The sequence below is a fragment of the Chelonia mydas genome, chromosome 3 (genome assembly GCF_015237465.2).
Source record: "Chelonia mydas isolate rCheMyd1 chromosome 3, rCheMyd1.pri.v2, whole genome shotgun sequence".
Taxonomy (NCBI): Eukaryota; Metazoa; Chordata; order Testudines; family Cheloniidae; genus Chelonia; species Chelonia mydas.
Genome location: NC_057851.1, coordinates 169676308 through 169692747, shown reverse-complemented (window position 1 = coordinate 169692747; position 16440 = coordinate 169676308). Strand labels below are relative to the sequence as shown.

At 43.4% G+C, this 16440-nt stretch overlaps 1 protein-coding gene across 5 annotated transcripts in view; it reads right to left on the bottom strand.

The window, feature by feature from the left end:
* The window catches only part of PRKCE (protein kinase C epsilon), a 507167-nt gene extending 494486 nt beyond the window's left edge, over positions 1 to 12681 (bottom strand). For 3 of the 5 annotated variants that reach the window (XM_027825224.3, XM_037895851.2, XM_007062802.4), the window contains exon 1: positions 10653 to 12643. In XM_027825224.3, the coding sequence (XP_027681025.1) occupies positions 10653 to 11000 (348 nt within the window). In that variant the 5' untranslated portion in view covers positions 11001 to 12643. Of the gene's footprint in view, positions 1 to 10652 lie in introns of all 5 variants that reach the window. The other 2 variants (XM_043543789.1, XM_007062803.4) reach the window with 2 other exon arrangements.
* Positions 12682 to 16440: the final 3759 nt, after the last annotated feature.

The window sequence follows — 16440 nt, the reverse complement described above, 5'->3', positions numbered from 1 at the left end:
ACTGGTCAATGCAAGATAAGCATATAGCCACCGCAGTTATTATATTGTTTGTGTGCATGCGTATCTGGCTCCTTGCTTTGGCACTGTGCAGACTCACCAGGAGTGGTTGTATCGTTGCACAGTGCGGAGCACCATGGGTAGGTATCCAAGTGTGCAACCCACCACCATCCAGCACATTGTCTTTTGGGAAGTTTTGGCAATGCATAGAGGGGGCAAAAATAGTCGCACAGCAGTGACAGGGAGCAAGGTGTTAACTTCCCAGCATGCAACTGTCTCCATCCCATGTCATCTATAGCCCTTTTTAAATATCTCACGAACCCAGGCAGCCCTCCTTGCAGTCCACCATCTCTGACAGCAGCATGGAGCGTGCACAGCTCCGCACTATTATCACAAATGTTGCAAGCACAGGATGCACAATCCTTTGGTATTTGCAGAGCCATAAGAACTGAATCAGCATGGACCATGATGATTTTGTGGAGGACAGACTGCTGTGGGATATAGCAAGAACCAATTCAAGGTTGTCGGTGGCGTTCACAAAGCAGCTGAAGATGGTTGAGTGCTTCTTCTGGGCCCGAGAAACAAGCACTGGTTGGTGGGATCACATTGTAATGCTGGGAATTATTATCCAATGTAATGCTTGGAATTATAAGCAATGGCTGCAGAACTTTCAGATGCACAAGGCCACATTCCTGGATCTGTGTACCAAGTGCAGGGACACCAAAACGAGAGCTGCACTGACAGCAGAGAAGTGAGGGGGGATTGCACTGTGGAAACTTGCAACGCACAGGACCATGAGTCTCGGCAATATGCAGGAGATGGATGCTGTATATTTAGGTAAAATGCAAGATAATGGATGGATCTGTAACAACGGGGTTCCCAAACGATGGTGGAGTTGCCAAGTGTTCAGGAACGTGGCCAAAGGGGAGCTGTGGGGGCGGCGCTTGCAGGCGTGGGCAGCACGCAGAGTCCCCTGGCCCCTCCGTCTACGGGCTGCAGGGACACGCTGGCCACTTCCAGGAGCTGCACAGAGCCAGGGCAGGCTGAACCCCCATCCGGAGCCCTCACCCCCTCCCATACCCCAACACCCTGCTCCAGCCCAGTGAAAATGACTGAGGGTGTGGGAGAGCGAGCGACGGCAGGAGGGGGGGATGGAGTGAGTGGGAGCTGGGCCTCAGAGAAGGGGCGGGGCAGGGGCAGGGCCTCAGGGCAGGGGTGTTCAGTTTTGAGCGATTAGAAAGTTGGCAACCCTAAGCACAAATATCCCTATTTTGGCACCAGACCACCTTGCCACAGAGAATATCAACAGAAAGAGCTAGTTTTCTATGGTTATGCAAGAGTTCATGGATCACCAGGGATGCTTCGCCAACATCAGTATTGGCTAGTCAGGGAAGATGCATGACTCTTGCATCTTTAAGAACACAGGACTATTCAGAAAGCTACAAGAAAGGACCTTCTTTCCTGACTGGCAGATTACCATTGGCAATGTCGTCAACAGTGACCCTGGGTGACCCAGCCTATCCCTTACTCCTCTTGCTCATGAAGCCATACACCAGCCACCTCAACAGCACCAAGAAAAGATTCAACTACTGGCTCAGCTGGTACAGAATGACAGTTGAATGTTGTTTTGCTAGAGTGAAGGGGCACTGGTGTTGTTTAAGCACAAGTTTGGATCTCAGTGAAAAAAACATCCTAATGGCTGTAGCTGCCTCCTGTGTCCTGCATGATATCTGTGACGCAAAGAGGGAAAAGCTGCTGCCGGAATGGAGGGTGGAGATGGAGCAGCTGTCTGCTGAGTTTGAACAGCCAGACACAAGGGCTATTAGAAGAGCAAAACACAGAGCTATACAGCTCAGGGAGGTTTTGAAAGAGCCCTTTAACAGTAAGCCACAGTAATGCGTTGTGGTCTACTGTGCTCTACCTTGCCCTGCTGTTTTGGAGCTTGCTAGGAATTGTGTGGTGCTTGGTATACATCTATGAACACAACTGGCAATGCACCTATTAATTTTGAAGTCCTGGGTGCTTTCTGAACTGCTATTCACTCTGTAGCATATGCTGTGAACTAATAAAGATTCATTATTTTCCAAATAATAGAATGTTATTAAGTAGCAAAACCAGTGCAAAAACAATCTGTACCATTTAAAAGCAAATACATTAAAAACTTAATATATTAATGGAACAGAACTTACCAATGGGAAAGAGCATTCAAGTCCATTTTACTTACATATACAGCATCAATGGATTTCACAGAGCAGTGTAGGTGAAGCTGTGGCTGCCCTTAATGTCCCCCCGATGTGGAGTGGTAGGGGTAAGGTTGTGGCCCCTGGTGCCACGTGGAACACTGTGGTGTGTATAGGGAGGTGCTGTAATGGAGTTTTCCATGGACTGCAAACAGAGGCGAGCCTGGGATTGTTGAACCTTCAGGTCCACAAGAGTCTGCAGCATCTGCGTTGGCTGCCAGAGAAGCCCCCATTCTGTCCTGGTGAATCTACCTCTCCTTTTCCTGCTGGGACTCCTGGGTCTGTCTCCTGTCCGGTCTTTCCTTCTCCAGGCTGTCTGCAGTGTTCACTCTCCTGCAGTGTTCAAGCCCTTTGCTCACAGTCTGATGCAGCACTGGCTTGCAGGATCTCATTGAAAATGTCACCTGAGTCCTCTTCTTTCTCCTCCTTAGCTGGCTCAGGCATTCCAAGGGTGTGGAGGGGGAACCCCTCAAGGCCTCATTGGCAGCAGCTGCAAATAAAACACACAGAGGTACCACTGTCAGTATAGTCACAACTGAAAGTGAACGTTAAGATTCAGAACTCCCCTCCCTTGCTCCCCTAAGATTTTAAACAAGCCTATCGACACTTCTGCTTTGGAGTACTTGTGCATGTGCTATCCGCAGCACCAGCCATTAGGAGTATGGCTCACTGGCAGTGAGGCAGGAATTACTCAGTTGCATGAAATTATGAGTTTAGGGCAATGGCACTGAACACTGGTACCATCTTCCGCAGGCGGTGGTGATTTTAGCTGATATCTCACTTCTGAGTGTAACAAAGGCAGAGAGAGCAGTTCCTGCTGGCATCCTAAATAGGCACATACGCTACTAGCCTCTTTACTGCAATGGTGCCTGCCGAAGTTATTGCTGAGTGGGATGGGAAACCGTCCTACCACAGAGGAAGACATAAGGCTGCCATCCCTCAAAGCTTCAGGAGAGGACTGCAGAGTATCTCCATGAAAGTTTCATCACGATCTCTCAGGAAGATTCAAGGTCCCTTGACGAACTAACTGCTCTCCATTACCCCCCTTGCCTAACTCTAGAGGGGAATGAAAAGCAGATAATAAGCTACCTCTCTTTGATGTACCTCTACCTCTTACAGTACAAGTAATTTAATGAAAAATGATAGCTGTGTCCTGCTAAGTTGGGGGCACCATCAATGTAATCGGAAATAAATTTACACACTTACCTGAGGTTCCTTCTCCTGCACTGGGCTCACCCATGCTCGACTGCCGGGACCGACTAGACTGCTGTGGAGTCTCAAACAGGTCCTGGCTCATAGTTTAGCTGAACACCCCTCCCAGTCACATGTCCCCCATCTTCCTCCTCTTCCTCCTGCAGCTCCTCTTTGCTGTTCTTGCAAGGGACCTGTGACTTTAGTTCCTCAGATTTCTCCTCGGTGGTTTGCGGGGTGGTAGTGGGGTCTCCAAGTATGTCATGCAGCTCTTTGCAAAAGCAGCAGGTCTGTGACTCGACACGGGATTGACATTTTGCCTCCTGGGCCTTCTAGCATGCCTGCCTCAGTTCCTTCACTTTCACGTGGCACTGCTGCTGGTCCCCATCGTACTCCTTCACCTATAATCCCCGTGCAATCTGCTCGTAGATATTGACGTTTCTATGGCTGGTTCAGAGCTGTGCCTGTAAAACCCCTTCTCCCCATAGGCCCAGGAGATCCAATATCTCCTGCCTACTCCAAGCTGAAGCATGGCTGGAATGTGTAGCCCGCAGTTCACCTGGGCAGTTGCTCACCACAATGGAGAGCAGCTAGATGTGCTCACCAACCTGGAGGGTCAGGGATAGACATTTCAAAAATTTTAAAGGGGAGAGGTGGGTTCCGGTCTCTGTGACCCCTGGGCAGTGGAGTTCACAAATGTGACTTGCACAATCAGTGTCGAGCATAGTGCAGCAGCTGGGTCAACACAAGTAATGCAGCATCTACACTTGTGCTGTGTCAACCTCAGTACATTGACCATGGCTGAAAGCCACTCGGGGAGGTAGTGTTTGTCATTGTAAAAGGACACTTACATTGGTGAGAGACATTTAAGTGTAGACAGATGAACAATTAGGTCGACGCAAGGCAGCTTATGTTGACCTAACTTTGTAGTGTAGACCAGGCCATAGTAGAGAAAAATCTCTATGTAACAGCTGAAATTCTACTAACAATTAGGACGCTCATTGAAGAATTGAGTATTATACACATTTCAGCAATTTAAGGCTATAAAATAAGAAGAAAATTAATCACTAGCAAGATGTAAATAAAAAAATCTCAGTTAAATAAAACACAATTACATTATTTCTCTAGAATCATGATTTGTATCCACTCACTTCATCCATATAACTGGTATTTTGCAAGCAACACTAGTACTGCACATTTCTTTGGCTTCTCATCAATGTACCTCAGTCCTGATCTGGAAGCAACACCTTTCAGAGTGAAAATGGAGTTCAGCCTCCATGGCATATTCAAATGTTGCTGAAACTAACACGGGTTTCCAATTAGTGATGGTTGTTTTGTGATGTAGATGCCTGTCAAACAGGACCAGAAGCTACTAATTGATTTCAACAAACAGTCAACAGATGACATTGATTTACAGCAGCTGATGATCTGGCTCTGAATACACAGATAAGAAACAAAGCTTCTAAACAGAAAATCCTGGGCTTCTCCAATTTCATATTCTGTGCAGATAAGTTCAATGGATAGAGAAGAACAGAAAAGGGAAGATGCATAGCGATCATACTCCTCTAGTGTGTTGCCAACGTTCATCATCCGGTCTACATCATGCACAAGAACAAATTAAAATGTAGAGTGACCTATTCTAAAATGATTACAATTCACTCCCCTGTCCACTGGTTATAATAGAACTCCTAGACCTGCTAGCTGTGGTAAGTTATCACACAAAAAGCAAAAGGCACCTGACTGTACAAAGCAGAAAACCAGAGGCAGGCACCTGAGCAACCTTTACAATTAATTCAGCATACAGTGTATAGTAGGTGACAAGCTGTATCCTACTATTTTCAGTAGATATTGCTACTGCTCATATCCAGTATTCCTCCTCATATATTTTTGTATTCCTCATACATTTTCATTAGATAACTAGGCCCAAAAACTCCTGTGTGAGCTCAGCACTTCGAAAATCAGGGCTCTCTCATTGAAGCGCCTAACTTTAGGCAGTATCACTTAAAGCCTTCACACATACTCATTGCAGCCCCAAAGTATGGACCTGACCTTGCAATCACTTACTACCATAAGTAATCTCATTCCAAGTGTTTTTGCAGGACCATAACCTATATTTAGGTAAACTGTTACACTTTTCCAAATTCCATTTTTCAGAATTGCTGATTGACGAGGCATTCAGTTTCTGTTCAATTCATAATCAGCCTATTTTATGCAGTGATGCCACACAGTCACATGAGTGTCATCACAGTCATTTACTAAAGGAAATGTGATGCTTCCAGTACTAGCTTTGCTATCACTGAATAAATCAGGTAAATAAGCAGGGCAATTTTAAAAGAATATGCTTCATTTTTAGATCTTGGGAATCAGCAACGATGGGGAAATGAAGTATGGAAAAAAGCATATGACAACCAAACAGAAGCTCACGAAAGTGTGGGGGGGTGTAGGTGGTACACCTACAGGTGGTAGGTGTATATATATATATATATATATATATATATGGCACACCACATATTTTTTTCCTGAATGTGCAGGATCTTCTTAAGGCAGTACAAAATGAAGTCCAGTACATTACTCTAGCTTTATGATATTCTGTGATGCAAAAGAAGGCCATTGTTAAAAGTTGGGATGTCCTGGTTGAACACATGCATTCTAGTTATGCAGCCTGCAAAAGGATTAATTTCTCACGAGGGCCCAATTTCAGTGACTTCAAGAAGAGATTTTCTCATGCAAAGAGTTGGGCCTACTGGGCAAGATCCTTAGCTAGTGTAATCGGCATAGATCCAGTGACGTCAACAGTGCTATGTTGATTTATATCACCTCAGGATCTGGCCACATATCTGGCAGATAAACTAATATCCAATGTCCCAACTACTAGCAATCTGAACATAAGCACTACTAATTCTAGTTCATAAAGTTACAGTCATGAGCCTTGTTATAAAAATAATTTCCTTGCCCACTTTAAAACGTACTAATTTACATGTGACTATATTATTAAATTAAAGTACAAACTTCATACATGTTAAACCTTGGTTAAATAGATCAAGACATGTCTATTATAACTTTATGAATGACATTTCACCTAAATTGAATCACACTTAACTAATACTTTCATGTTATTTTTAACAGATTTTTTTCCATGTGATTTCCTAACTTATTGCTCCATATTTCCCAAATGTAAAGCTTTCAACATCTTCCTGAGTATCCTTTGCCCCATTCCTAGTACTTTATTCAGCTATAGAGACGCTTGTAATATTAACAATCTAGGACTCTCTTTAAAACTGCAATGTAGCCATTAACAAGTAAAATCTGCAAAACTGACACTTTAACTGTACTGTGTCTGTATTGATGCATCACTGTAAAAAGCAGCCATCTTTCTAATTGTCACTGTTCTGTTTTCAGAAATCAACACAAGCATCCGCATACATGCAGAAGCATTTTTTTAAAAAAGACCTAGCATTTAATCCTTTAAAAATCTGCCATCTGTTAGTATCTAGACAATTGTGTTGAAATAAGACACCACTTTGAAAATGTGCCATGAGGTACACATGTACAGGTAGTCTGCACTGGGTCAGTAAATAATGTTACAAATTAATTTTTGTGACTGCTGAGTATTCCTAGGGATAAAAGAAAATTGCTTGTTGCGTGTTTAATGGAGTCTTCCTAATGCAAAAGTCGCTATCATGATACTAAGCTTTGTACTTGTGTATCATGTTAGTGCTTCCACTGTATCCATAGGGTCAGTCTACATCACAGCCATAATAATGAGAAAAATATGTAGCATCTTCCTGAAAAACTCATCTTTAAAAAAAAACCATTAGGGATAGCATAATAAACAAAATCAACCAAAGTAGGTGAGCTGACTATATACAGGAGAGATTCCCCCCCCCCCGCCCCCCGCGAAAACAAGGCAGTATATTCCTTTACAGACACATATTGGACAGCGATGTCCACTTTGCATTTTGGACCTTTGATAAGAATTACAAGGTCAGTAATTTCCCCTTAAAACTAGTATGGATATTTTGAAAAACCAAAAAAAAACCCAAATGTTCTCATAAAAATACAGTTTAGAACTGTATGTATTATAAGATAATGCACATGAATGCATAAGAGCTGTTAATATGTTGACAGGTTTCAGAGTAGCAGCCGTGTTAGTCTGTATTCGCAAAAAGAAAAGGAGGACTTGTGGCACCTTAGAGACCAACCAATTTATTTGAGCATAAGCTTTCGTGAGCTACAGCTCACTTGACAAGAACTGTTATCAATACATTATTATTTTGACAAATTTATTTTATTATAAAGGTCTAGTTTAGGAAGGAGTATTGCATCAGACTGGATGGTGTAAGGTAAAAGATGGTAGCAATGTGATTTAATTTAATATGATCAGCAGGTACATGTTACCCAGTTGTAACTACCAGGATTACTGTGTTAATGGGCAGACCTTAGAACTGCTAAGCATAGTTTCCAAGAGTGTTCATTAGACTATATTTATTAGATACTGCAGGCATTAAGGAGAAATGGGCTACTCCAATTTCTGTTCTTTAATTTCTGAAAAATAGCAAGAGTACCAGAAAAAGTAGCGGCCTTCAATTACAGAGGAATGAGGAATTTATTTCTCTTATTAAACATATGAACCTCATATCTAACATTATTAAAGGTCCAGATATATCAGTGCATAATTACAGTGCACAAGTAGATTTGTTTGATTGATGGTGGTTTCGGTCACATACATTTTCCTTGTAGGGTAAGAATCATATGGCACCTTCATTTCACAGAACATTTCTTTTTTCTAGGCTTTAATCTTCAAATTTTGCTGAAGTTCTTAATGAATGTGTTGTTTTTATTTTTATTTTGTTTAGAGATGGCACTAAGCGTAGGCTGAATCTAAGCCTCTAGTAGCTCAGTGAAAACATATGAAGAAACAGTTTGTTGTCCTAAAAGCAAGTTTGTTGGCTACCTATTGTTGTCCCTACCTACCAACAAGAGAAATAATCACTTGCAGTATAATAATAATTATGCCATATTCTGCCCTACACTGATCAAAGTCAGTAAAGCAAGATTCATTAGATGATTTTGGAAAAGACAAACGCTGGATCCTGCCAGTATTCGGCCCCACCCTTCAAATTCTAATACTTAAATAGAGAACAGGTGTATCTGCTCCTGCTGCACCAATAAAATTCAGACCATGAGACATCACAGCATGAGGGCAATGCAAAAATGCACATCCAGCACCTGGATTCTGCTGGAACAGCCAATTTTTGGCCACGACTACCCTACTCCCAACTCTACTGCATCAATGGAAAACAAATGTAGACACTCCTCTTACTCCCAAAAAATCAGGACCTCAATGCATCTCAGAACAATAGCACCACAAATTCTTGGATTCACTACCGGGATCCTGAGAGATCTTGTCAGTTTTGGGGCCCAAACTGCTAAATTCCATTGCCTAATTAAAGAACATGTTTAGATGCTCCTATTGCACCTTAAAAATCTGAACCCTGATATGCCCAGCACAATAGCACTGCCCAAATTCATATTTGGCATCTGAATCATTCAAGGTCCTGCCAAATTTGGGCCACAAACTTAGAATTTGTACCATCAAAATAAAAAATAAGTCTTGCTTCTACTCTTCCACCAAAAAATGTGGGATGAATCTTGGTCTGATATTCTCATTGATTTCAGTGGGGCCAGGATTTGATTGCTGGTTTCAGATACAAGATAGCTGCAAAAGCCTTTCCAAATGACCTAAGTTTGGGCTGCATAATACCCAGTTTTAGCACCTAAACTTGGTAAATAAGCAACTCTGATAGCCCACCAGAATAATACAGACCCCAAGCATCATGGTGCAACATATTTAGCAGAAGTTATGCTTGGCTTTATAGACTCATTTAAAGCTATAAAGATTCATTTTAATATTAAAAGAAAAAATATACAGCCCTCATTCAGTTCTTAGTCAATCAGTATAAATAGGGCCTAATTGTCATTTACACTAAGGCCCCTTTCCTTCACGCTGACATCTCTTTACATCCACTTTAAGGCTCCTTTACACAGCCACTGCGATGTAAAGGTGCCCTTCCGTGTAAATTAGAATCAGGCCCATGATCTGCCAACTATTTTCTACTCTGGGCTCTGGTGTTTTGTTGTTATTCCATCTGCTAAACAAATAATGGCCAGATTTGCATTCTTCATCAAGAATAAATAAACATGTAGGTGCACATTTCACAACATTATGGCTGGTCATGTATGGAACATCCCAGATCAAAGGACTGTTTCTAATGCTTTCTTGTGAACATTATTGTTAACATTGTTTACAATACATAGAGCCAACTTTGTTGCTGTTTCAGTGATATGTGTGTGTTTTATATAGTTGTGAAATGCACATCCCCAAATGGTTTTTTGTTTGCAGTGCAATTGAACTACAATATGTTGGGATGCTGGATTCAGGATTTTGCAGTGCTGTGAGGTTTAGGCACATCAAATCTGGATATTTAAGAGGCAGCTAAACATGTGGCTTAGTTAGGCAGTGGAATTGCACAGACTAGGACCAAAAATTGGCAGGAATTAGCTACCAAAGTACCTGCAGTACAGTTGCATTGGAATGCATCGAGATCCAGATTTTTGGTGTCAGAAGAATATCTATGTTTGTTTTTTATTGATGCTGTGAAGCTGGGGGTTTGGGATCAAAAATTGCATGGTTCCAAGTATCAGATCTGGATTTCGGTGGTGCTTTCATGCCAGGATCTATCATGGTCTGGATCCTGTTGGTGCAACAAGAGCATGTATACTTGTTCTCAATTTAAGCATTAGAATTTGGGAGGTGTGAGCCAAATTCTGGCTCCATCAAGATCTAGGTTTTGGATCTGGGTTTTTGCTGCATTTTTACTCCTGGATGCAGTGGGGGTCTGTCTTGTTTGTTTTGTTTTGTTTTTTGTTACAACAGGAGCAACTAGACTTGTTCCCCATTTAGGCAGTGACATTTGGGAGGCTGGATCCAGTAGGATCCAGCTTTTACCCAGACTCAATGATTCCCTCCCTCCAAAAAAAAAAAAATTGTAAAACACATCTCAGAGGAGGGAGATATGCGGTAACACTGCCTGACTGAGTGTAACAAAGCCTGGAAAGGCTTCAGAGCCATTTCATGCCATTGCAACCTAGCTCTGCAATGAAGGTGTTGCATCGCCAGCAGTGCCTTACAAAACCATATGCATTTGCAGTGCAAACACTTACCCAGTCCTCAAAGTGGCGGCTCCCATTCTGCAGCAAGTCCTCAAACTGTATAGTGCAGTTAGCCACAAAATCATCGTACCCGATGGGGGCATCGTGGAAAACAGCCATCTCAATCTTCCTGCCATTGCAAACGTCAGTGACAAACTCATCATTCCAGGCAGGGCTGTTAGTCTTTTGCTTGGTCGAGGTCTGCCCGATCCTGGAATCGTCCACGTTGAGGGCGATGTAAGGGTCCAGCAAAAAGGTCTGTGGTCTGGGACCCACCGCATGCCTCAGCGACCAAGGTGTGGGTTTCAGATTCACCGCCTCGCAGATCTTGATTTTCAGCAAGCCATTAAAAACCACCATGGTTGGATGGCTTCACTTTTCCTGGGATTAAGCACACTCACTCACACACACAGGGAGGGAGGCAGGGAGAGCTCACCAATAAATAGGAGAGCAGGTCTGCGGGGGGAGGGGGGGAAGCAGAGCACAACGTGGGGGCTCCCTTCTTGCTGCTGCTGCTATCTTTGATTATTTAGCCTTTGCTCTTGCGACACCCCGTGAATACATACAATGTTCTTGCCCGTGTTTCTAACGGAAAACAAGGGAGGAAGGGAGGGAAGCAGGGGGGACGGCCGTGTTTGCAGAACCCCCCCCCCCCCCAATGCAATCAAAATCCGAGCATAATAAACCCTCGGGGTGGGCAACAGACTTTCCCCTTCACCTAGATCATAATCCTGGATCAGTCTTTGCAAAGGAGGCAGAGCCGCGATCCGAGGCTCTTGCTCACGCTAGTACTGTCTGTGGGCAGCAACAGCAACACACACAAACCCGAAACACCACGCCAAACAACCAGCCCTGCCTACTTCACAGCCTCTGCTCAGAAAACACACACCCGGGGACCTTACATCCGCATAGGATCGGGGAGCCTCCTCGCCTTCTCCTCCTCCTCCTCCTCCTCAAAGGCCAAGGATCCAGGGGAACGAATCCAATGCATGAGGGGAGTCTGCTCCGGATCAGGCTCTTTGGAGATTTAAAAAGGCACAGGGTGACCACCGCCTTCTGGATGGTTAGCCCTGCTGGCTCGCGTCGGTGCTGGGCTGAGTAGCAGCAGCACCACCCCACCTCTCCCCCTCTCGCTCTCTCTAATGCAGGAAATGCGCAAAAGACGTCAGTGTGTGTGTGTGTGTGTGTGTGTGTGTGAATAGAAAGTTTTGCCTGTTGGGGGAGCAATACGGTAAAAGTGAGCATGAAACAGCTACAAGCGAGTCAAGAAACCACGACTCGGGTCGTGACTCTTTCAGACTCAATGAGCGCTGCCCTCCCTGCGTGCATATTCATGAGGTGATTTGTTCAGGGGTGGGGGACTGGGGGCTTTCTTCCTCTCCCCCCCCCCACTCTGCTAAAGATAAAAGCTGGGATTCAGTGTGGGGGGAAACATCCCTGATCATCTGCCTCGGAAGGTTTAAACAGCACCCCCGTTTTATTTCACTTCTTTATCACTGAAATCCTGCCCCCCCCCCGATTAAACATTGCAAACATCCAGCCACCCCCCCCACCCCCGCAATAGCCTTTCAAGCGGCTCTGTGGTACTGTTGTTGTTTATTGTTTATTCTCGCTCTGATGTGGACGATCTCAAGACGTTCCTGGTATTTCCTAGCCTGCAAGTCTGTCGTCAGAAGTGTGTTTGTGCCAGCATACGGCGCGGGCAAAGAAAAAAAGATGTCAACGCCTAACGTAAATATTCCTTCCCGAGGAATGTCCACTGCGGCTGCTTGTTGTTGTTTTCTTTACTTTCTGTCTTTCTTCTCTGCAACAACAAAATCCCACTGGGATCCCTTCAGGACTTTCCAATCCGCGATAAATTGTTGTTGACAAATGCAAGCTCCGGTTTTTGGACTCCTTTTCCCTTGTAATCGCTTTGATCCTCGCCGGCTGCCAACATTAACCCTCAGCGCCCCGCCGCCAGCGAGCGAGGCAGGCTGTGTCTGCTTTCTGCGGGCGCATCCTCTCTCCCCGCCCATTGGGCAGCGGCCGCGGCATAGGCTCCCTGACGTCATTCTAGGGGCAGAGCTTTTGGCTGCTTTAGGAAGAATTTCCCCTCCGACTCCAGGCGCTGGGAAGTGAACTGAGAGCCAAAGGGAAACCGTCCTCCAAGGCAGAGCCGAGATTTGATTTGCGAGGAAAGGGACCTGGAGTCGCCTCCTCCTGGGTGAGGAGATTTGTTTGGAACAAAAGACAGTGCAAAGGACCCAGGAGATTTGATCTGCAAAGACAATTCCCCTGACTGGTTTGCCTGCAAAACTTTGATAAGTAACACTGCCTGGGTAAAAAGAAAGTGGTTTTGCCACCATTCCTAGGACTGTAATCAAATATACCAGCCAAAACCACACACTTAAACTATAAACTTCATATCCCTTTGTCATGAATCAGTCGCTTTTTCTGCTGTTGGTCATCTCATATTTCAGTGTGCATATGCCAACTTCAACAGAATTCACAGAACATTTAGTAAGTGTTTAACTATTTTGTCATTGGCTGTCCTCCAGTGAATACTGGAAACAATACCAGTGAGAAATACCTACTCAACCTGGAGGTTATTAAATGCAAAAAAAAAAAAAAAAAAACCACCCTACTACAACACTGGGTGAGATTCTATCAAATCTATCTGTCATCTAGGGATTTATACCATTCTCACCAGCATGGTATTTGAGAATTTTACAATAAAACAGGAGAGTCTTTCTCTTCCCCCACATGATTGTAGAGAAGTCTGGGATCCATCATGTTACCCAGTCTTTCTATTGTGATCATTATTACTGATTGTGTTATTAATTTATTATCATTGTTTTGTTGTGGAAAAGCTGAAGGCAAAGAGATGGATCCTGCCCTTCACCCTAAAGGTGGTAAAGATTTGAGTTCATTCTGCTCTCTCGAGCCAAAGAGTTCCCGTTTATGAGCTGGCTGCCAAGGAAGTTCTGTCTCCAGCTCTCATGAGTCTAAATCTAGTTGGGGACAGCTCCACTGTTAACAGGACAACAGTCATGGAGGGTCCTGATATTGGATATTTCAGGCAGCTTAGATCCAGTCAATGGAGAGCTTTAAAGATTTGCACTATGGTCTTGGTCTGAATCTGACATTCACTGGGGAGCCAATATAATGACCAGAACAGAGAATAATGTATTTCCACAGCAGAGTATTGTTTAGCAGGCAGGCTGCCATATTCTGGACCTGATGGGATAGCTTCAAGATTTGTGCATTAGTTCCCACGTATAGGGTATTGCACTAAAAGCCTGAAGGTTATGAAAGCATGACTGTTAGTACTGTGTGTGTTCTTCTGGCAAGCCACAAATAGGAGAAAGCATTTCTTGAGCACATTGCTACTTCATCTCCCAATAACAGCCAGAAGTGCAGAAGGACCCCAGTACTAGTCACAATCTCTGGGCAGACTCCCTGAATGGGGAGAAAAGATATGGTGAAACTTACATGAAATGCCTTCCTCAATTACCCAGCATTACATCTGCCTTGTCCAGTTTCAGACAGCTGTGCCGCAGTTGCACCTCTGATTTCACTGAGGTAGCGTAGTCCCTGGGAGATTTCACATGCACGAAAGTCAAGAAATACAAAATTAAGACTCCTCCAGAATTGTAACTTGGCCCACCTGGACACACATAGTATTTTGTATTACATGATATGGTGTTAATTTTAATGCCTCAGAAAGAGATTTTTAAGTCCATTAAATGCCCCTCATTGGAGTTTTTGTGTCATGTGCCTGAGGTGTGGTTACTGTGGGAAACACTGAATTTCCTGGCACTGAGATAATGTAAAAGCTGAAGTCTTATATTGCAACAATGTATTTTTCCATTTAATTCCTTTTTATTTTTTTAAAAGATAACTACAATTAAATTCTGAATGCACAATGTAAGACTCAAATAAGCACAATGTATGCAGTGGCTTTTAATATCCTTGCATGTCCATGAGATCACACATGAAAATGAATGCATATTTTCAATGTATTGTAAGTCTAATCACTGAAATAAACACATGTGCATTTATTTCAGTGGGTGGATATCCAGCTATGTGTACACACAATATATTTGGACACACGCATACCATACATCTGGTTTTATATACCGATATATACACAGATATGTTGTGTGTGCAAATATCTGACTATCTGCATCTATAGCCAAGTCCTCTTCTCTAATTTTAGTCAATGTGAGTTTTACTATGCACTCAGTGGGACCAAGATCTTGCTGCAAGGGGACAGCTTGCATGAGTAAGGACTAAAGAGCTCAGTAAGGATTGCAGAATACATTATGTTGTATTTGTTCATTTATCAGATGTTTCTAAATTTTGTTCAACAAAAGCAGAAATTTCTCATTATGGATCATGTACATGCAAGACTGAACTTTTCAAAGTAAAACAGCTATTGATTTACCCACAAGACACCTGAACCATTGTCCTAAAGTTCAGTTAAAACAGGTGAAAGAACCTACTTCCGATATTCCCCCCACAAATTCATCAGTAGGAGAAAAATCAGCCCAATTGTCTCAAATAGTGTAGTTGTCAATAATGGTAAGCAGTATGACACTTTTCATCCTGAATGGTTTTTAAGCGCTTAATTTCTGGCTTGATTTTAGCCTATTCCTTTATCATGGTATTTGATCCTCTAAGAGCTTAGAGGCAGATACAGTTCCTCCTATTCCACATGAATGGGGAAGGCCAAAACTATACGGAAAATGCCCCATTTCTGCTGCAGAGAGGCGGTACAGGGGACCCAGCATCCTTTTGTATATCATAGTGGAAAGCTCCACAGTGGTTCTTGGCCATTCACTGCAAACGGGCATGCCAGAGGGCTGGGGACCCAGCCAATCGATGTGTGCACAGGATGGCTCCACAAGCCCCAGTGCCATCCAGAGAGAGGAGCAATGGCCCATGACTGATTCATGACAGGGGATAGATCACTTGATGAGTCCCTGTTCTGTTCATTCCCTCTGAAGCACCTGGTATTGGCCACTGTCGGAAGACAGGATACTGGACTAGACGGACCTTTGGTCTGATCCAGTATGACTGTTCCTATCCTTCTCATACTCAGTCATGGTGTCCATGGCCAGGTGTCTATGGCCAGGTCTATGGAATGGTGTCTATGTAGCTGCTGCAGGCAAAGCCCTTTTACTCAGGCTTTGCTCATGAGACCAAAATTTGGCCCTCAGACACAGCTATAGCACACAAATACTCAAAAACTGTATCCAAGATGGCAAACAGTATTTACTGTTACCATTCAGATTCTTGTTAACTAGCTTAAACTCGTTAGCAATTTTTTTAAAAGATAAATTAAACAAAAAGAGATTACTTTGGAGGGGGGGAATCAGCACCAAGGAAATATGGGTAAAATATTATAGAAGCAGTAACACTCTTGGAAGAGAGCTGTTATTATTTCGGGAGGATTTGTAAGCTTTACCATAATTTTATATATTATTACAGTTTAGGGCACCAAAACTGCAAACACTTATGCACACAGATTAATAGATTCCACGGCCAGAAGGGACCGTTGTAATAATCTAGTCTGACCTCCTGTATAACACAGGCCACAGAACTTCCCCAAAATAATTAACAGCTTTGTATCAGGACTACTCATCTGCTAAAGCTACTCACAAGCTGAAGTGTCTGCAGGATTAGAATCTTGATTCCCTGATTAATGTTACATCTGTGCATGTAACTACACGTCAGACTATTGATAATTTGGGTATTGTGCAAAAATCAGGGGGTGGGGAACAGATCGTAGTAATACAATAAAAATCTGGATATT